Source organism: Malus domestica, chromosome 02, assembly GCF_042453785.1.
Source record: "Malus domestica chromosome 02, GDT2T_hap1".
In the NCBI taxonomy this organism is placed as follows: domain Eukaryota; kingdom Viridiplantae; phylum Streptophyta; class Magnoliopsida; order Rosales; family Rosaceae; genus Malus; species Malus domestica.
In genome coordinates this window covers 35,456,794-35,478,283 of record NC_091662.1, presented here as the reverse complement: position 1 = coordinate 35,478,283, position 21,490 = coordinate 35,456,794, and the positions used below count along the sequence as shown (strand labels likewise).

Sequence of the window (21,490 nt, the reverse complement as noted above, 5' to 3'; positions counted from 1 at the left end):
CGAAAAACTAATTAAAAAATATCAGATGTTCAACCCGACCACAGGATTGTGGCACAAAAAGGATAAAAAATGATATTCTATTCTATATATACTAAAGCTCAGCAGATGGGTACTGTTCATTAACAGTGCCCATTCGGTTTTACCCCTCTTTCATTTTTGTTTGCAGCTGTTGCTCCTGTTTGAAAGGTGCTTTTTGGTGTTTTTGGTTGAGCTTTGGCCACGTTGCGTTTTGTAGGAAAGATTCTGGAAGAGCATTACACCTTTACTTCCACTTCCAGCATCTTCCACTTTTTCATTTCCTTTTCTTTTCTTCTCTCTGTTTTTCCGTCTCTCTTTGCGTTTCTCTGTGTGTGACTCGCTGTTTTTATCGCGATCCGATCGTTTAGAAGGGTGGTTGGTCTGTTTTTTCCCGCTGTTTTCCGCGGAGGAATCGCAACGATTTGGGTGCGTTGGTTGCTGTGTGCCGTTATTCTGTGCTTGGTTGGTAAGAAATTTTTTTAATTGATTGTTGTAAAATTCGATTCCTGCTAAGTGTTTTCTTTATTTTTTCCTATTTTGCGTGTGGATCTTTTGTCTGATTTTGTTTTTGGTTGCAGGAAACGTTTATCTTCCAACTTTAGGGTTTTGTTGTGGGAGTTTGCAAACCCTTTCTGGGCCAGGTATATAATTTATCTTTGCATTGTGCTTTTTATTAGATCTTGGAATTCACATTTTCGTTTTTTTTCTTCTTGGGTTTTCTTGGTTTCCTGAGAAAATTGGGGTTGTTTGGCTTATATTATATTGCATGAATTTGAGCTGAATTTTACTGGGTTTGTATTTGTTTTTGGAATCGGTCTCCAACAATCTTCGTGATCTTCACGTTTTTTCTTTTTAAAGTAAAATTTTATGTTCTTCTTTTCTTGATGGATATGCTTTTGTTTGTAGGTTGATCATGTTGTTTCATTTTGTGAAACAGTGTAGCCTTTGTCAATCAAATGCTTTGCTGAAACATCCAATAAGAAGAATAAAATAACTATGGTAAGAAGCAACCTAATTTCAGAAATTTTATGTGATTCAGTTTTTAAATTATAATCTTCTAAAAACCTTTTGTAGATTGCAGAGCCATTGGAGAGAGGACTTGCTGAGGACATTGAGAATGTATATAAGCTACAGTGTTCGTTTCTGCATTGCAGGTTGAGTATAATTTCCTAGATTTGATTTATGCCTTCAATCGTGTTAAGTCAGTTAAATGTACTATTTGGTTTTTGGGGTTGAATAATGCTATCTGAATCTTGGGTTTAAAATTTTTGTAGCCTTGAGTTGAACTTGATCCAGAGCTAATGCAAATGGATTTTATTATTCCTATATATAAATGAATGATGGCTGTTGAATTTTTTTTCATTTATTGATATCGTAGTTTGCCATCGTCTGTCCGATTCTTTCATGTAAAAGTATTACTGCTAATTAATTACAACTGTATTAACATTTTGTTTCAGTTGTAACTTCTTTTTTTTTTTCTCCGGATGATCCAAATTGTTTTATTTGCAGTGAGCGCTTAAAGGAAAATGTGCTCTTATGGGATATTCTATGTTCAAGTAATTATACAAATGAAGCACTGAGATGATTGTCAATGAGGAATACTAGACTAGCCATTTTTGTATATCAATGACAAGGCATTTGACAATGTCTTTTCTGTAAGTCATATAAACTTAGACAACTTTGTAAAAATATTTGCTCCATTTTCTACATGTTTATCTTAGTCCTTGGTTATTTATATGTTAAAAATATAGTCTATAGTTATATTTTCGCTCCCGCAACAACGTGCGGGTAAAATTTACTAGTCTTTTACCAAAACTTACGATGTTTCCCTGATGTGACAATTCGCTTGAATGTTGACAAGAGGATCATAATGCAGAGGGGTCTCACTGGGTTTTACACATACGCCATATTTGAGCGTCTAGAAGGGTGGCCACAATTGCATATCGATCAGATTAGAATTGCTTTCAAGCTTAGACAAGATAAATTTAAGTTCATGGTTGTATCAGACGACATACAAAGGTTCATGCCAACAGCCAAAGACCGTGGCAAAGGTTGGCAACTTGCTTATAAAGAAGCTGTTCTTTTAACGAATCCAAGCAATCCTGAGTTTAGAGGAGAGGAGGATGACAAGTACCAGTACTCAAGGGAGAACAAAGACATTAAGGTTCATGGTTGGATTTGCATGGATCATCACATCCAGTGATGAGTTTCTCACAGCGGGGCCATTCAAGTAGGTACTTACATCTCATGTCGGCCCAACTGCCCTCTCTGAGTTTCACAGTGGTCACTACGTTGGGAGCGAAGTTGGGATGAGCTTTGCCGAAGGGTTTTTGGGACAGTCTATGTGCATCTGAACTCAGACGTTCCAGGCTTGAATCAGTTGAATATGTCCCTCTCGCTGTGGAATAATGCTAATGGGCAGATGCTTAAAGAAGTAAATAGTTGGTCCGAAGACTTTCCTAGCTCCAATGGACGTGGATCAGTTGCCGGTCAACTACTAATACGGGATTCATACATTAACGAGGGCGTATTTGGGGCTAGTTCTGCTTATGTGGGATTGGCTGCACCTGGAGACGTGGGATCATGGCAAAGGGAATGCAAGGGCTATCGGTTCTGGACTCGAGCCGACAATTGATAGGGATTTTACTACTCATGTGAATGGGCTAAAAACTCCTATTATACTTGCAAGAATCACAAGGTTGTTGTAGTATAAACGAATCTCGCAAGGTCATTCTCCACAGGGATTATTAAATAATTCGAAGCAAACCAAATTCCAAATAGTTATTGTAAAGTAGAAATTTAGGTAATTTATTTTATATCCTACTTAAAATAAAAACGAAATTAATTAATTAAAGTCAACAATCTGCAATATTGAAAAGTAGAAGGAAAAAGAAAAAAAAACAGTTTTGTGAGAAATCAAATTAAGAAAGCACTAGGGTTCCACCATCACCTAGCAATCCTAAGAACTTTTACCAATTACTTATGATCTACACATGCCACTTTGAATGTTAGATTTTCCTAATTCATATTCTACTTGGAACCTCCAACATAGAACATATATCTAACATGCAACCTGTCCGGACGTTTGGATCAAATCTGAACATGAAAGACTCATTATGCTATATGAAAATCCTTTGAAAAACCATGCAACCCTTAAGACGTGGTGTTCATCCTAAGTGAAATTACAATTATAAATCACAAGAAGCCAGCGTCAATTTCAGGGAACATTCCGACTAAAATTGCATCAAATTACTTTTCTAAAGATCCTAATGGTGATCGGACATTAAGAAAATTAGATAGTTTTTATCCCGGCGATTAATAATTCAAAGTATGCATGCAATCAATCATAAGCAATTAAATAAAAATCACATATTCATGCTAAGGCTTAAGGCTTCGTCCTAGCAAAAGGAAATTAGTTACGCATATTCATAATTGAAATCATAGAAAATATTATGAAGAAAAGGATTGAAAACACCTTTAAGTAGAAAATCTCCAAAACCCTAGCACTTGTCTCTGTCTCCAAAATTGCATAAAATAAAGTGTTGAGAAAAACTGTAGATGGCCAAGCAATATATTTGCTAAACCACCACAAAAACCCTAATCCCAGGTCCTTTATTGCCACTAGGAAACTAAAATTAATAATCAAATAAAATAGGAAACATAACCCTAAATTAAATGGTAAAATTCGCCTAAAATCTGAACAGCCACGTTTAGGACCCATAAGCTGCTCCAAAACTGGCCCAATATAGCTGAATTTAATGTTTGAAATATTCTGAACACTTCTCCAGAAGGCCATAAACCCATCCGAGGTCATCTTGGGCTCCAAAAACGCAATGTAAGCCCAAAAACGTCATTTTCCAGCACTGCGCATCGCTCCTTTATTTTTTCTCTAGAAAATAACCGCTTGGTGGAAAAATCCCAGATTTTGATACGATCAAGCTAAGTGACTCACGAACGTCTTCCAACTAGAATTACTCCAAAATTCATCCATTTGATCATGTTTTGCTCCAGAGGAAGTCGAAAGTCATATATTGAAAATACAATTAAAAGTATCAAAATTCTTCCAAAATATTAACCAAAATATACTAAGATTAGGGTAAAATATAAAATATAAAATATACTCATCAAAATACCCCCAAACTTAGTTTTTTGCTTGTCCTCAAGCAAAACAAGACTCAAACAAAAATAAAAACTTAACAAACTAGACAACTAGCTAAAACTCAACCAAGACAAAATTTCCACCTTCAAGTTGCAATCCATAGCAAATTTAAAAAACTAGAACATCTTTTCAAAAGTTCCAACCAATCCCACCACAGAGTCTAAGCCATTTAGAATCAATTAGAAAAAAAATTCACAAACTTCCTTTGGTGTAAAGTGAACCAACATAGTTAAGGAGACTCAACTAAAACTCTTACATCTCGTCTTCTGTATTCATACTCCACACATACTAACTTCACATATATATTTTCTTTTTCTTTTTCTCTTCAATTTTTTTCTTTTTTTTTTATTTTTTATTTTTTTTCAGTAACAATAGTGGTCGTGCAATGTCGGTTCACTTAAGCTTTCGATCCAACCCATGTAGCGAGCTTTAGGTCAATGACTCCCAAACCACTAGGGCTTTAGGGTACTAGGTGTAGAACACCCCTAATGGCTTATTAACCCGAGCTGAAAAGGTTACGAAACCAACTAACCACCCTGCTCCATGCCAAAACTCTACCGTTTAACGCGAGAATCACTGCTGATTAGGCAGGACTGGCCTGGTTACTAGGCAAAACCTCGGGTGAGACAATTATTACTTTATTCACAATAATAACTGACTTTACTTAAAACAAAAATTAAAAATTAAAAATAAACTTAGACTAAAAGCAAGTGTTTCAATCTCACTCCCCACAAACCATGTTGGTGTGATGTGTAAAGTTCAAAGTATAATTCATGAATTAGTGTCTAAGCAACGATAAATAGAAAAAACTCTACTGTGGGATTAATCTTCACCATGTCCATTTGTTCTAACGTTTAAAATAATCTATGGATATTAACTTAAGAAAAATGAAAATTTTAACCTGACACAAATTAAAAACCTAAAATGTTATTTTCCCACCCCCAAACTTATTTCACACTTTGTCCTCAAGGTGTGGAATATAAATAGAAACTAAATAAACTAAAAAGAAACAAAACTGGAAAAGACAAAACAACAGCCTAGACTAAAAAAAAAAACTAGAAAAAAAAAATAAAATAGAAAAGAAACAAAGAAATTAAAATAACCAAATGATAGAACAAACAGAAAAAAAATCATCTGATTCGAAATCAGGACCTAGGGCCATGGGAAAGGATCATGGCGTGACAACCTTTGAGCATTGACAAAGAACCACACGTGGCAGCCCTAGGGTTTGAAACCCAACGTGCAAAACAAAGGTCCAATATGAACATTGGATTCCTGTGAGATGAATGGGATGCAGCTGGCATCCTAATTTGAAAATGGTGTTTGCAAGTTCCCATGTCTGAAAACCCATGCACAGCAGTCCGCAGTCCTCAGTCTTTGTTAGTCATTTAACCCAGAGCCAACGACTATTTACCTCACCATTTGAAAACCACCATCATAAAAAAAGGCATGGAATGCACGCGATTTAAACACGTGGCCCCTATCCGTGCAATTAAGTCCTTTGGATTCCCATAACACATGCATCTCATCCACCTATTTTCATTTCAGATTGTTTTGTGAGAAATCCAAGGCCTCTTTCTCAACCCAAACACACCTCCATATCAGAAATAATGCTCCCATTTTTCTCATCCCGCGTTCTCTTTCCTCTCAAACCCCATTTCTCTGTCAAATGAAAAATATCTCTCATTTTCTTATCCCTTCTCACTCTTAGCCAACCACACCCACGGCTCAGCAAAAACCAAAAACAATCGACTCTGCCATGGAACTGATGGTACATTGAAGCTCCACATTCCCCTCAAAGGTAATCATCGCCCCTGTCCTGCTCAATTTATATGTCCAGCTAATGATTTTAGACAGAAAAGAAGAACACTAACGCATGCTGATCTGATTCCTTTGCGAGGATGCTCGGGTGCACAACGAAAAAGGTCACACCAGGACCAAAAAGGGGCAATTCCAAGGTCGATTGTCCAAAGAGCATTCATCTGCAGGTACAACTTAGTCACCGTAACCCTTGTTTATTTTGTGTTCTTAGTAACTGGTAGAGCACTATTATGTTGTGACTGATGCGTGTTGGTGTGCTATGGATATAGTTGGGATGCAGTGGTCCATGATCGAGAAACTTGACACAGCAAGGAAAAAGGAACACCAGCTAACATTGCAGATCCAGGTCTTACAAAAGTAATATCTTGTTCTCTGTTGGTGATGAACCCCAATCTGTGAAAAAGTTGCTTCATTACTTCTGCATGTAGGCAGACATGTGTTGCTTGTGCAGAACACTCGGATCCATGATAGAGCCAAGGGAAAAAGAAGTAACCACACAAGCTCAACAAACGAAAACAGCACAGGCCGCATGACCCAGATCGATGCATCTGGGAGGTAAAATTCGAATCCCTGCAAGTGTAGTTGTTGTAGATCTGGTAATGATAGCTATACTCAGTTCTGTGGTGTATGGATCTGTGATTTAATTGTGCTTCTCCTCCATGCATCGCAAAATTGAGCTGCAGAAAATTAACTGCTCAAAATTATGTCTCTGCTGGATTTGCAACAATCTCCCCCAAACTTGCATCTGTGTATGACTTTTTATGTTGACTGCTTTAAATTTCCAGCATTGTGTAGATGTGGTTGATGTGAAGGTAGACTTGCTGTTGGGTGCAAGATTCCAGCATAGGACGCGCTTTATTTTCCACGTTCGCAACCTGCAATTAACCAATATGCGTTAAAAAAAAACAAAAAAAAAAACTGGGTAAATAAAATCAACCTGCAATTTTCCATTTATGATTTTTTCGTTTTTTTTTAATTTTTTTTAAATTTTTAAATTTTTTGTTTAATGTTTTATTAATTTTTATTATATATATATATATATATATTTTTTTTTTTGTGTTTTGTTTTTGGTGTTTTGTTTTTGTTTTTTTGAAAACTTAGGTATGTATTGCATCTAGAAATTTAACTAATAATAATAAAAAAAATCAAACGAAAAATAAAATAAGGAAAGAGTTTAGAAAAATTGGGTTGCCTCCCAACAAGTGTTTATTTTAAGTCTGTAGCTAGACGTTGCAGAAGTCCGGTGGCTAGATCATTGGTGCCTTCAGAGTTGATGACTCGCCTACACCAAATTTTGCTATGCATGGTTTAAGTTGATGTCTGGTAACCTTAAATGTGAAACCTGTATCCTCAGCCTTGATGTCCACGTTACCATTATGAAAAACTTTAGTAACTAGAAAAGGGTATTTCCTTCGAGACTCTTGTTTCCTTGGAGATGATTTGAAATAGGAACTTAACAACCACATTTTTTTACCAGGTTGTATTATCTTAAAATTTGGGCTACTTGGCAAATTTTCATGTTTTTTTCATAGTGTTAATTGGCTGGTCATCATGTAGCATCCTTTGCTGCTGTGGTTTAGGACTTGTACAATCACGAGTCATATTCGGGGGCTTTATGGACAGATGGTCAGTTGATGATTTGTTCATAAACTCGGCACTTGGCAAACCATCCAATGCATCAACACGCATGCACTTGAATGTATGCTTGCTTCAAACAACTTGAAAACAACAGTTTGATCTTCAACCCGGAATGTTAATTTTCCGGCTTCAACGTCAATAAGAGTTCGGGCTGTTGCCAGAAATGGGTTGCCCAAAATGATGGGTGTTGTCAAATCCTCATCCATGTCCAACACCATAAAATCAGCTGGTAAATACAAATTGTCAACCTTCACAATAACATCTTCAATGATCCCTCTAGGATAGGTAATTAAACGGTTAGCCAATTGAATAATGTTGGAGGTTGGCTTCAACTCTCCTTCACCTAAACGTTTGAAAATAGAATAAGGCATTAAGTTTACACTAGTACCTAAATCAATTAAAGCACTTTTAAAATCAGAATTGCCAATAGTACAAGAGATAGTAAAACTCTCTGGATCTTTGTTCTTTGGAGGCAATTTATGCAATAAGACCACACTGCACTGTTATGTAAGAATCACTTTTTCAAAATCAACGATCTTCATTTTTTTTGTGCAAACATCCTTCAAACATTTGGCATAAGATGGAATGTTTTTGATTGCATCAATTAATGGAAGATTAATTTGAACTTTAGCCAAAGTTTTCATAAAATCTGTCAACTGTTGATCATTAGCTTTGGGCCTCAACCTTTCAGGATAAGGCATAAGAGGCTCATATACACGTTCTGCAATTTTTGTGGTAGCTTCTGCAGTATTTTCAAATCTGTCTTGTAGCTGCCCAGAAACTGCAGAAATTGCAGAATCTGCAAAAATTGCAAATTTAGTTTGGGGTTGTTCTGCTGCCCGCGAATTTCCAGCGGATTTTTCATGTCTGTTGTCATAACTTTTGCCAGACCATAAAGTATGTAAAGCATTGCATTCTTCTCGTCCTCTTAGATTAGGTACTGTTTGACTAGGAAATGTACCCGGAGCTCTTTCTGAAACCTGCAACGCAATCTGCCCAATTTGTTTTTCCATGTTTTTCATTGCTGCTTGTAGATTTTGGATTTCCTGAGTGGTAGTATTTGCTAATTTTTCAATTGCAACCTCCCAAGCAGCCCTAGGTGCATCAGGTTGCTGTACCTACTGTTGAAATTGAGGTCTAGAATGCTGATCTTTGTCCCACTTTAACTTAGGATGATCTATCCAACCTGGGTTGTAGAAATTTGAATAGGGGTCATATCTGGGACGCTGGAAATTGTTAAATGCATTAACCTGCTCTGCTGTAAAATCTGGACAAACATCTCTATGTGGGCAGCTCATAAAATCATGAGTTATTAAGTTACAAATGCTGCAGGCAGCTTGTAAGGGCTGTTGTACAGCAACCTGTGAACCTGGTATTCTTTGTAATAACATGTCTAATTTTGCATCAAATCTTACAAGCTTTTTCTCCATTTTTTCAATTTGTGCCGACACATATGGTGAACCATTAGACATCTAAAAAACAGACCTAGATTGTGGTTGCTCAACTGCCCACTGTTGCGTATCTGTTGCCATTTTTTCAAATAACAAACAAGTTTCTTGTGCATTTTTATCTTTGTACGAACCTCCGCATGAAGCGTTGACAATAGTTTTTATTGTCATATTCAACCATCTGAAAAATATATGCATTTGATTAGTAGTGTTAATACCCGAATGTGGACATTTTCTAATCAACTCCTTAAACCGCTCCCACGCCTCATGAAACTCTTCATTTGGTTTTTGGGCAAAAGATAAAATCTGAATTCTCATGTCAAGAGTCTTAGAAGCTGGATAATACTTGTTTAAAAATTTTTCACTGAGTTGGGCCCAAGTATTAATGCTTCCAGATGGGAGTGTGAGGAGCCATCTTCTTGCTTGATCTTTTAGAGTGTAAGGAAACAAACAAAGCTTAATAGATTCGGCTGAAAATCCTATCACCAAAATATTTTTGCATCCCATTAAAAATTCTGCAATATGCATGTTTGGATCATCAGTCGATAACCCATGAAATGTAGGTAGAATATTCAACATGTGCTGCTTTATTTCAAATGTAGACCTTTCCTCCACTACCGGATAAGTAATGCAACTTGGTATATTTGTGGTATAGGCTGTTAAAGAATCACCCAAAGGTTGACCTGCCTCTGGAATAACAAACGCCATTTTTTCTTTACTGTGCAGATCCCCAGAAATTAAAGATTGCTTAAAAGTACCCTTCAGAGAAGGAACCACTGCAAATTTTTCTCCCTGCGTCTCCTCAAAGTCTACTCCAGTTCTGGATCAAAAGGAAACAATTTCTGCACTGTTGAACGGGTGCTGACAATGCACAGATTATCTTTGTAATCTGAACTGTACTGCTGTAATTTGTGAAAAATAAAATAAAAAAGAAAATTAAATTATTATTTTTTTATATGTATAAACAGCAATAACTAATTGAAAATCTGATTAGTAAGGATTATTTTAAATAATCCCCGGCAACGGCGCTATTTTCTTGATAGGGATTTTACAACTTATGTGAATGGGCTAAAAACTCCTATTATACTTGCAAGAATCACAAGGTTGTTATAGTATAAACGGATCTCACAAGGTCATTCTCCACAGGGATTATAAAATAATTTGAAGCAAACCAAATTCCAAATAGTTATTGTAAAGTAGAAATTTAGGTGATTGATTTTATATCCTACTTAAAATAAAAAAGAAATTAATTAATTAAAGTCAACAATCTGCAATATTGAAAACTAGAAGAAAAAAAAAACAGTTTTGTGAGAAATCAAATTAAGAAAGCATTAGGGTTCCATCATCACCTAGCAATCCTATGAACTTTTACCAATTACTTATGATCTACACATGCCACTTTGAAGGTTAGATTTTCCTAATTCATATTCTACTTGGAACCTCCAACATAGAACATATATCTAACATGTAACACATCCGGACGTTCAGATCAAATCTGAACATGAAAGACTCATTATACTTTATGAAAATCCTTTGAAAAACCATGAAACCCTTAAGACGTGGTGTTCATCCTAAGTGAAATTACAATTATTAATCACAAGAAGCTAGCATCAATTTCAGGGAACCTTTCGACCAAAATTGCATCAAATTACTTTTCTAAAGATCCTAATGGTGATCAGGCATTAAGACAATTATATAGTTTTTATCCCGGTGATTAATAATTCAAAGTATGCATGCAATCAATCATAAGCAATTAAATAAAAATCACATATTCATGCTAAGGCTTAACGCTTCGTCCTAGCAAAAGGAAATTAGTTACGCATATTCATAATTGAAATCATAGAAAATATTATTAAGAAAATGATTGAAAACACCTTCAAGTAGAAAATTTCCAAAACCCTAGCACTTCTCTCTGTCTTCAAAATTGCATAAAATAAAGCGTTGAGAAAAACTGTAGACGGCCAAGCAATATATTTGCTAAACCACCACACAAACCCTAATCCCAGGTCCTTTATTGCCACTAGGAAACTAAAATTAATAATCAAATAAAATAGGAAACATAACCCTAAATTAAATGGTAAAATTCGCCTAAAATCTGAACAGCCACGTTTAGGACCCATAAGCTGCTCCAAAACTGGCCCAATATAGCTGTATACAATGTTTGAAATATTCTGAACACTTCTCCAAAAGGCCACGAACCCATCCGAGGTCATCTTGGGCTCCAAAAACGCAATTTAAGCCCAAAAACGTCATTTTCCAACACTGCGCATCGCTCCTTTATTTTATCGCCAGAAAATAACCGCTTGGTGGAAAAATCCCAGATTTTGATACGATCAAGCTAAGTGACTCACGAACGTCCTCCAACTGAAATTACTCCAACATTCGTCCACTTGATCCTGTTTTGCTCCAGAGGAAGTCGAAAGTCCTATATTGAAAATACAATTCAAAGTATCAAAATTCTTCCAAAATATTAACCAAAATATACTAAGATTAGGGTAAAATATATAATATAAAATATACTCATCAACAGTCAAGGTAATTTCCTCAATAAAAATGTTCGACCTGGGAACTATAGTCTGTATGCAACTGTTCTTGGAATTATTGGGGACTACAAATATGGGGCTATCGTTACAATAGAACCAACAAGTGAAATAAATTTGGGTAGTCTCACCTTCGAACCTCCGAGAAGTGATCCAACCCTGTGGGGAATTGGCATCCCTGATCGATCTGCAGCCGAGCTCTACATACCGGATCCATATCCATCACTGGCAAACCATCTGGTCAACAATAGTCACACAAACAAGTTTAGACATTATGGCTTGTGGGATCGGTATGCTGATTTATACCCTGACCATGATCTCATCTACAACGTTGGTACTGACAATCACCGTGACGATTGGTTGTTCGCTCATGTGACAAGGAACATCGGAAATGATATGTATACGGGAACCACATGGCAAATTTTATTTCAACTTCAAAATGTAATTGTGAAGTTTCAGATTCTTATTGACTTTAAAGTATACTTTACAGGGGTTTATATACGAAGGGGTCTAAGAGTTAGTAGCAGCTATACAGTACAATAAAATACAAAACCCTAAACCCCCTAAACCCTAACTGTCTACACTCCCCCGCAAACTTAACGTCGGATAGGAGACAAGTTTGGAACACAAGGATTGGAAACGCGTATTCGACAGGCCTTTCGTAAAAAGATCAGCCAGCTGCGAAACAGAAGAAAGAAAGTGAACACGGTGAGTCCCTGACGCAACACGTTCCCGGACGAAATGATAATCTAAAACGATGTGTTTCGTGCGGGCATGAAAGACCGGATTAGGAGCCATATATGTGGCACTCAAATTGTCATAATGCATCACTGTGGGCTCAGAGACGGAAACACGGAGGTCACGCAAAAGACCCATTATCCAAATAGAATCAGTGCGTGCAAAGGCAAGTGCCCGATACTCCGCTTCGGCACTAGATCGAGATAATGTCCGTTGTTTCTTTGCACACCAAGAAATCAGATTGTCACCAAGAAAAATACAAAAGCCAGTGGTAGAATGACGTGTGTCAGGGCACTCCGCCCAGTCTGCATCTGAATAGGTGATGAGACGAAACGGTTGTGAAGAAGAAGTCAAGCGAAGTCCCATACCCAAGCTGCCTTTAAGGTAACACAATATACGTTTAACTGCCTCCATGTGAGCAGTAGTAGGACGACCCATAAACTGAGAGACATTCTGCACAGCAAAAGAAATATCTGGCCGAGTTAGGGTAAGATATTGCAAAGAACCCACAAGCTGCCTGTAAAGAGATGGATCCGTGAGGGAACACCAGTGTGTGCAGAGAGTTGAGTCTTGGCTGCTATGGGTATGGAACAAGGTTTACACCCTAATAAGTCACCATGTTGTAATAACTCCAAAGTATATTTGTTTTGAGACAAGTGAATACCATTGGATAAATAAGAGACCTCTATGCCAAGGAAATAGTCCAGCTTGCCGAGATCTTTGAGCTCAAACTCAGTGCTCAGAGTTTGGATAAAGGATTGAATCAACGGAGGGGAGTTACCCGTCAAAACAATGTCATCTACATATAGAAGAAAAATAAGGATAGTGGAGCCGCGATGATATGTAAACATTGAGCTATCTGCCCGACTTTGGATAAAACCTGCCTAAATGAGAAAGGTGTTTAGACGTTGAAACCAAGCTCGAAGAGCTTGTTTAAGACCGTAGATGGCTTTCCGAAGCTTACAGACATAGTTGGGACGATTGGGATCAACAAAGCCAGGTGGTTGGGTCATATAAACTTCTTCCATGAGTGAACCATGGAGAAAGGCGTTCTTGACGTCAAGTTGACATATCGGGCAACCAAGAGACATGGCAAGGCTAAGCACGGTTTGAATGGTGGTAGGCTTCACAACAAGACTGAAGGTCTCTGTGAAATCAACCCCAAGCTGTTGATGGAAACCTTTGGCGACAAGACGTGCCTTGTAACGCTCGATCGAGCCATCAGAATGGCGCTTGATTTTGAACACCCATTTACAGCCGATAATGTTAGCATGGGGAACATGAGGGGTTAAGGTCCATGTGCTTTGTTTAAGCAGCGCATTGAACTCATCCAACATAGCCTGGCGCCACTGAGGGGATCGGGAGGCCTGTGTAAAACAAGTGGGCTTCACTTCTTGTTCAACGAGGGTGGTCATTGCAGATGGAAGAGGATGATGACTAGCAAGGTAGGCCTTCGTTTTGGGTTTGAAAATTCCAGACTTAGACCGTGTGTGAGGTCCTGAGAAAGGAGGAGGAGCCAAACCACTAGCTGGCAACTGAAAGGCATGTGGATATGAGTGGGGTGGCTGAGATGTAGGAGGGATAGACGCAGGAACAGGTGCAAGCAGGTTGACAATTGAGAGTTCCAGATTTTGAGGGATAGTCACGGGGGTTTCAGGCAGCATGGGTGCCAGGTCATGAGCTGGCAAGGAAAGTGCACGTGAAGTGCAAGGTTGTTATGGGATTGTGGTGGAGACTGACACAGGGACAGTGGCAGAAGTGGTGGTATGGGTGAGATCCTAATTTTGAGGCATAGGCACGGGTGGCAATGAGGAAAACATAGGGGACAAGGCATGGTTGTCCTGAAGTAGGGTAGGTACGGGGTGAATGGGAACAAATACCAAGTCTGATGCAGGCACAGAAGATGATGCCATAGAGGAGTGGAAAGGAAAATCATGCTCATTGAATTTAACATGACGAGACAGATATACACGTTCAGTTGAGGGATGAAGACAACGATAGCCTTTATATTGGTCACCGTAGCCAAGAAAAACACATAACAAGGATCTGGGTTGGAGTTTGTTAGTTGCATAATCACTAAGGTATGGAAAGCTAGCACACCCAAACGTGCGCAAAGCCATGTAATCAGGAACCCGGCCAAACAAATTGTGAAACGGAGAGGTCCACTTGAGAACAGGAGTGGGTAGCCGATTAATTATATAAACAGCAGTGCAGAGTGCCTCAGCCCAAAATTTATGTGGAAGATTGGCAGCAAGTAACAGGGTGCGTCCCATTTCTGAGATATGACGGTGCTTGCGTTCTGCAAGTCCATTTTGCTGCGGGGTATGAGGACAAGAGAATCTATGGTGAATCCCCTTTTTCGCACACAATTGACGAAAAGACAAATTATCATAATCTTTACCCCTATCACTTTGGAGTATTTTAACCATTTTTGAAAACTGATTAGAGATGAGAGTTATAAAATTGGTAAAGTGAAGAAAGACCTCAGATTTCTTAAGCATGGGATAAATCCATGTATACCGTGTGTAATCATCTGTAAACAAAACATAATAACGAAATCCCGACGCCGACAGAATAGGAGACATCCAAACATCAGAATGTATTAATTCAAAAGGAGACAGAGCATAATGTTCTGAAGATGTAAATGCTAGGCGATGGGATTTGGCCAACGCACAGTGATTACAAAAATCTTTGGTGGAGACAATAAATGACGAGCCTAATACATTACTAGAGGCTAATACATTAAGAACTTGACGGGAGGGATGCCCAAGACGACTATGCCAAAGGGAGGGTGATGCAAAAATGGAAACAAAGGCATGTTTGGTAGTAGAACCAGTGCTAAGAGCAAGACCAAGCTTTAGGGGATAAAGACCATCCTCACATGGGCCCTGAAAAAGAACAACACTCGTTTTTAAGTCACGGACGACAAAACCCCACGGAAAGAACGAGAGACTAACAAGATTATCACGTGTAAACTTAGCAATCGACAATAAATTTTTCCGAATGGCTGGAACATGCAAAACTTGGGATAACCGAAAAATGAAAGGCCCGGACTTAGAAGAAAGATTACCAGTGTGCGCAATAGGGAGGGTCTCACCATTACCCACAACAACCTTGTCATTAGAACCATACCTAGTAGTTGAAGTGAGGAAGTGAGGGTCATTGGTCATATGGTGAGTGGCATCAGTGTCCGGATACCAGGTAGGATCTAAGGGAGAAGCAATATGCATGCCAGCAAAAGCTCGAGAGATATCATCGTCGGAGCGAGTCGTGCAAGGGCACAATGCGAGGCCGGTGTTGAGCAGTACGTGGACCATATCGGCCAGCACTGCCATGCATGGTAAAACGGCCACCACCAGAATTACAGGAATGACGATTGCCATTGGAAGTGCCATGATGGCAACAAGGCAGATTAGCACGCCCCTGAGAGAGATTACCACCAGAGCTACGGGCGGAGTAGAGAGCAGAATGAGCTAAAGTGGCTTGAGTCATGGCATGCTTAGATTCATAAACCAGAAGACGAGCACACAAGTCGTTAAAGGACGGTAGAGGAGGAAAGTTGGTCAGTGCCAAGACAAGAATCTCATATTCAGACCCCAAGCCATTAAGTACATAAGTCACCAAATCACCATTCTGAACGGGTTGGCCAATAGAAGCCAATTGATCTGCCAAATGTTTAGCAAGGCCCAGATAATCGGAGATCGTCTTGGTACTTTTTTGAAGAGACAGCAGCTGAAACCGAGAATGGGTAGAGTTGGCAAGGGATTGTTGAGAAAAGTTTTGACGAAGATGCTCCCAGATCTCACGAGAAGTAGATAACCCAATTGTCAACGAGAGAACAGGCTCGGTAAGGGTAGCACATTACATGCTGACAAGGGTCTGATCAGTCTGGTACCATACCAGGTATTCGGGGTTGGGGACGCTAGTAGTGACAGGAGGCACCACTGTGGAGGATTCGGAATTAGCAGAGGCATTTGGGGAAGATGCTTGAGTTGTGGTGGTGATAAAGGGATGAGGGCAAGGGTGGGATCCATCTACAAAACGCCAAAAGTTTTGGCCAATCAAGAATGGTTTAACTTGACTTTCCCATGGTAAGTAATTAGATTCAGAAAGTTTGACAGAAACAAGTGTAGAGATATTAGGAATGGAAGAGGCAGGAAAGGAAGTAGCGGAAGCCATGGAAAAGAAAAAGGAGGGATCAGAGGCTCTATACCATGTGAAGTTTCAGATTCTCATTGACTTTAAAGTATACTTTACAGGGGTTTATATACGAAGGGGTCTAAGAGTTGGTAGCAGCTATACAGTACAATAAAATACAAAACCCTAAACCCCCTTAACCCTAACTGTCTACAGTAATGAACACCGGAGATTATACACTCCAGTTGGCATTGGCCTCAGCAAACGGTGCAGAACTGCAGGTTCGATTGAACGACCAGAGCCCCAACGACCGACATCATTTTACAACTAGGCTAATAATAGGGAAGGACAATGCTATTGCAAGGCATGGAATTCATGGTTTGTACCAGCTGTTCAGTGTTGTTGTGCCAAGCTTTCGACTACGAGAAGGAAACAACACTATCTATCTTACTCAGTCCAGAAGTGCAAATGGCCCTTTCTCAGGTATCATGTACGACTATATCCGACTAGAAGGATCTCCTCCGAAGTGATCGTATAGGTTGGAAAAGTTAGCTAATTAAGTTTTGCAATTTGATTTACTTTTTAAGTTAGGGTATTTTTAGTATTTGATATTTATAGTGTTTTGCAGTATGTTGCGATTTTCCCCCTAATTTCAACTACAGTATAACATTGTTTTCTGATTTATTGTTTATTTTATGTTTATTTCAGAGTTAGAACTATATAATACAAGTTTCGACAAGTTAACAACGAAAGCATTTGTACGAAATATATGGTATAAATCACGTTTCTGAATTACAATATGAAACATGGATTACTTCATGTCCACTAACATGACCAGATTTGAAAATAGTCTTGGATCAAACACTACTGAAACATGCAAACTCTTACTCATCCTCCTGGTCTCGGCCGCAACCTGGCAAGTTTGGTGGTAACAATGACATCCAACTGGGCAGCACGCTCGAAAATCTCCCTTCTCTTCCGGGTGGAAATGTTTTGTGCTATCTCCTAGGTCCGAAATGTTATTTGCTGATGCGACACATAAATAAATCCTACAAATTTAATTTAATTAAAAATAAATTAGAAATAAGTTCAATAATTTAATAATTAATTAAAAAGTTTGTCAACCCATGAGGCAATTACCTCCAATCCCAACCCACTCTTCTACCTCCATCTATGGTAGCCTTTGCCATCTTTATTCTGGAAAAAAAAAAAAAAAAAAATTCTCAAGACACTCATCTTTTCACCCTTCGACACCCTTCACCAAAATTGACCAGGATTGAGACCACCTTTGGCCATAGCTTGAATTGGTGACGACTTCTGTGACATCATCGTTGACGTTTGGGTGATCAACATCCTTACAACCTTAATCTTGGAGAGCTTGTTGAGCGCTCCCTTGGTGATCATGGTGATACGAAGAACGGCTAGCTAGCTCTGCCTTGAGATAATCTGATTGTGTATAACAAAAATTTTGATGGAATTATGATCAATGGACCATATTGATTTGTGACACATATTTTCAAGGACTACATTGATTGATTTTCAATTTTAGGGACCATATTTATATAGTGTGGGTCAAATTTAGGGACCATTTATGATAAAAGCCAGTAAATCTTGTGGGATCCATTTATGTGCCACATTAGTATATAACAGAAATTTTTTGACAAAATTATGATGGAAGGTTCACATTGATTTGCAACACTTTTTTTCAGGAACTACATTGAGGACTTTCAATAAACCATCTTGATTGTGTGGGTCAATTCAATGGACCATTTTTTATAAAAACCCTTCTTTTTATGACCTCAAAAAGAATTTCATGTTTTTTATTTTTTTATTATTATTTTTTTTAACAAATAATATTACTTACACTAAGAGGGAGGGAGTGTACTTAGCCTCATAATGAGTTAGCAATTACCCAACTATTTTCATACAACTTTCAGTTTTCTTTTAATTTGAAAATTAAAAACGGTTATCAAAGAAGTTTAAAATTGGCCATTTTATGGAGGTGGCCTTCTTTGCGGGTGTCAAATTAGAGAGTTTGTGTGAGGGGGCCCCTCCGCGTGATCGGAGAATTCGTATCGTTGAAAATTGATCAAACAACTACAAATAATGGCTCATTTTAAAGTTATAATAACATCAGTCGTTGGATCAAATTTCAATCGCGCGAATTCCTTGATTTAGTTGATTAGGAGAAAAGGATCTGAAGATGATCTCTTTGTTACCAAGGCACAACAATTCTCCATTTTATGGCACAAATTATGATAATAAACCCAATTTAAAGGAAGAAGCGGAAAGAGAAATAATAAATACACATTATCTTTAGTCTTTTACATATTTATATTTAATTATATGTAAAAATAGATGTGTAATAAATTAAAATAATGGGTGTGAAAATTAGGTCCAGAACTGAAAAGCACGTTAGGCCCGTCACACTGGCACACATAAAAATACAAAATATGCCATGTGTATTATCTGAACGCGCTGGGAATAAAACTGCGAATCTGGATCTTTATTTGATTCTCTTTGTGTGAGAATCTCAGAGATTCGTGAATCGTGTCTGTTTATTGTATATCTTACCGTCAGAAATTATTTTTAATAAAAATTAAACATAAACAGTACCTGATAAAAATTGATTGCATAATGTACGATGAATGAACACGATTCACGAGTCTCTATGATCCGCACCAAAGGAATCCGGAGAGGATCCTGTTGGTACTGTTGAGTGTTTGACATTTTATCCTGTGACAAAAGTGCTAGAGAAATAGGGATTTTAGGAATTCTGTAATCATGTCTGTTTATCGTACATCGTTAGATAAGTTTTCGTTAGTTACTATTTATATTTGAATTTTAAATAATTTCTGACCGTACGATGTACGATAAACGGACACGATTGTGAAATCCCTAGCATCAGCAGGCCAGATCCTTTTCCAAGAAATAGAGGGAGGCAGATTCTCTGCCCTCCCACTTCTCGTGCCCTCCTGTTTGTGTGGTTACGGTTAAGTCACGTCAATATTTTATATTATTTTTGTCTTATTATCTCTATAAAAAAATAATATAAAATGTTGACGTGGTTTAATCGTAACCACATAAAATAGGAGGGTACGGAAAGTGAGATGGCTTAGAATCTGCCACCGAAATTGAGGTGTTTGACATCTGAAGGTGGCAGATAGATCACGTTCACAGAATCTTACGCAAATATCAGGTAACTAATAAATCATACTGCTTTCACAAAGAATTCCACAATTTTCTGGCTCACAATTTGATCAAGCTATCATCTTCTTGCTTATCTATATTCTGCAACAGATGTCTGCTTTCTATATTCTCTTCTGTTCCATCATATATATTATTGCCCCAATTAAAAGTTTTTATTCTCTTCAGCAGTGGAATCGAATTTATCAATTACCCTCTACTTCTGTGGTTGAATTTATATCTTCTTTAATATATATTTCTGCAAAAAAACTTGTTTCCATTTCAAGCCCTCTATTTCTGAGTTCAGCCCATGGTTGATTTTCTGCTTATATGTTCAAATAGGTTATTGAATATTTTTTCAGAGGGATCTACTGCTTGTATATGTTCTTGATTTAGATTTGATTTGGATCCAGTCAAAGGGGACTCCGCAGAAATTTCGATAAAGTCCTTTCACTAATGAAATTTGTCTTCAAAGTTCATCCCACTTCAATTTTGAATCCCGGACCTGCAGTCAAGCCCTCATACTTTTGAGTAAGAACTAAGTTTGGTTTAATTATGCATCAAGTTATTATATTTGTATACCAATAAAATGGGAATTGACCCAATTGTGTATTTTGCAGATAATATTTCTTGTGTGTTTAGCTTCAAATTGTTCTTATTTCAAGTAATCAAAGAAAACATGGATGATGGGGAGGTGGTTACTTCAGACCATGCTTTGCTTCCAAATCCCAATTCCTCTAGCACTTTTCATGGTTCAACTTATGAAGATACATTTTTCGATGAATTTTTGAAGACCGCGCGGACGTGCACTCACACTCATACTTGCAACCCACCTGGCCCTGATGCTGCACATACACACACTTGCTACCACACACACACCCAAATTCTTTCATCGGAAGATGATGATGGTACCAAGAATAAAGATCATTCCATCCCGAGACCACGAAGGAGAAGGCCTTCGGGAAATAGAGAAGCAGTTCGGAAGTACAGGGAGAAAAAGAAGGCACATACAGCTTATTTGGAAGAGGAAGTCAAGAAATTGCAGGTGTTGAACCAGCAACTTGTTAGGAAATTACAGGGGCAGGCAATTCTTGAAGCAGAGCGTTTAAGGCTGAGAGGCCTTTTGCTGGAATTTAGAGGAAAGATTGATACTGAGTTGGGTGTTTTCCCCTTCGGAAATCAATGTAACAGTAATACTTATTTCGAGGACAGCCAGTGTAATCTGCAGTCTAGTGTTGGGGCAATGGGACTTCGTTGTCAAACCGATTTACGATGCTTCTGTCCGCCTGTTGGGTCATCCGTTCAGGCTAGTATCGGTGCAAGGGGGGAAACAACGGTGCCATCAGGAGGAAATTGTCAGCCTGCAGTAATTGATTGCCGAGCAAACACAAATGAGGCGTCAACACAAGCTAAGTAACTTAGTGAAGCAACTATAGTATTAGCATGTTAGTTTCTTGTATATACCAGGGTAATTATCCGTATACTAGTCCTAGATATTTTTATAGGTCTATAGGGGCATGTTTACTATTTAAGAAAGAGAATAAAAGGTATGGTTATCATTCCCATTCCCGAAAACGCTAGGAATGAAAAGAAAAATGGGCCTCGTGTTGTAAATATGTGTTGATTCCCGATTTCAGCAAGGTATTATCAACAAGGGACTCGTAACAAGGGGTTTATTCTAGAGGTGTGCTATCCACACATCCTATTTTACTTCTCACGCACCCCTTAATAATATATGTTCGTTGATCTTCTTTAATTCATCCGATCCGACGGTTAAAAATTAAAAATGTGTGTGAGAAATAAAA

General features: G+C 38.2%; 1 protein-coding gene, 2 long non-coding RNA genes, 1 other non-coding gene and 1 pseudogene across 9 annotated transcripts; all 5 read left to right on the top strand.

Annotated features, from left to right (window-relative positions):
• The first annotated feature begins 22 nt into the window (after window positions 1-22).
• On the top strand, window positions 23-1,725 carry LOC114822184 (uncharacterized). 4 transcript variants are annotated; one of them, XR_011578553.1, is made up of 5 exons: window positions 23-484; window positions 597-659; window positions 925-1,017; window positions 1,093-1,172; window positions 1,528-1,725. It is a non-coding gene; the product is annotated as an uncharacterized lncRNA (long non-coding RNA). The 4 variants fall into 4 exon arrangements; XR_011578554.1 differs by lacking the exon at window positions 1,528-1,725 and having other exon boundaries at window positions 32-484; window positions 956-1,017; window positions 1,100-1,283; XR_011578552.1 differs by lacking the exon at window positions 1,528-1,725 and having other exon boundaries at window positions 32-484; window positions 1,100-1,283.
• A 1-nt stretch (window position 1,726) lies between these two features.
• Window positions 1,727-17,183, top strand: LOC139187674 (uncharacterized; annotated as a pseudogene).
• LOC114822187 (uncharacterized) lies at window positions 5,499-10,031 on the top strand. 2 transcript variants are annotated; one of them, XR_003770348.2, is made up of 4 exons: window positions 5,499-6,165; window positions 6,268-6,553; window positions 6,784-6,920; window positions 9,811-10,031. It is a non-coding gene; the product is annotated as an uncharacterized lncRNA (long non-coding RNA). The 2 variants fall into 2 exon arrangements; XR_003770343.2 differs by lacking the exon at window positions 6,784-6,920.
• LOC114823800 (small nucleolar RNA R71) lies at window positions 9,301-9,405 on the top strand. Its single transcript, XR_003771747.1, has one exon. It is a non-coding gene; the product is annotated as a small nucleolar RNA R71 (small nucleolar RNA).
• Window positions 17,184-19,597: 2,414 nt separating the features above from the next.
• On the top strand, window positions 19,598-21,250 carry LOC103407459 (basic leucine zipper 24-like). 2 transcript variants are annotated; one of them, XM_029096403.2, is made up of 3 exons: window positions 19,598-19,698; window positions 20,099-20,216; window positions 20,306-21,250. In XM_029096403.2, exon 3 carries the CDS (start codon window positions 20,365-20,367, stop codon window positions 21,100-21,102), a length of 738 nt encoding a protein of 245 aa, XP_028952236.1. In that variant the 5' UTR covers window positions 19,598-19,698; window positions 20,099-20,216; window positions 20,306-20,364; the 3' UTR covers window positions 21,103-21,250. The 2 variants fall into 2 exon arrangements, with proteins under 2 accessions (XP_028952236.1, XP_008344616.2); XM_008346394.4 differs by lacking the exon at window positions 19,598-19,698 and having other exon boundaries at window positions 20,076-20,216.
• The last annotated feature ends 240 nt before the right edge of the window (window positions 21,251-21,490 follow it).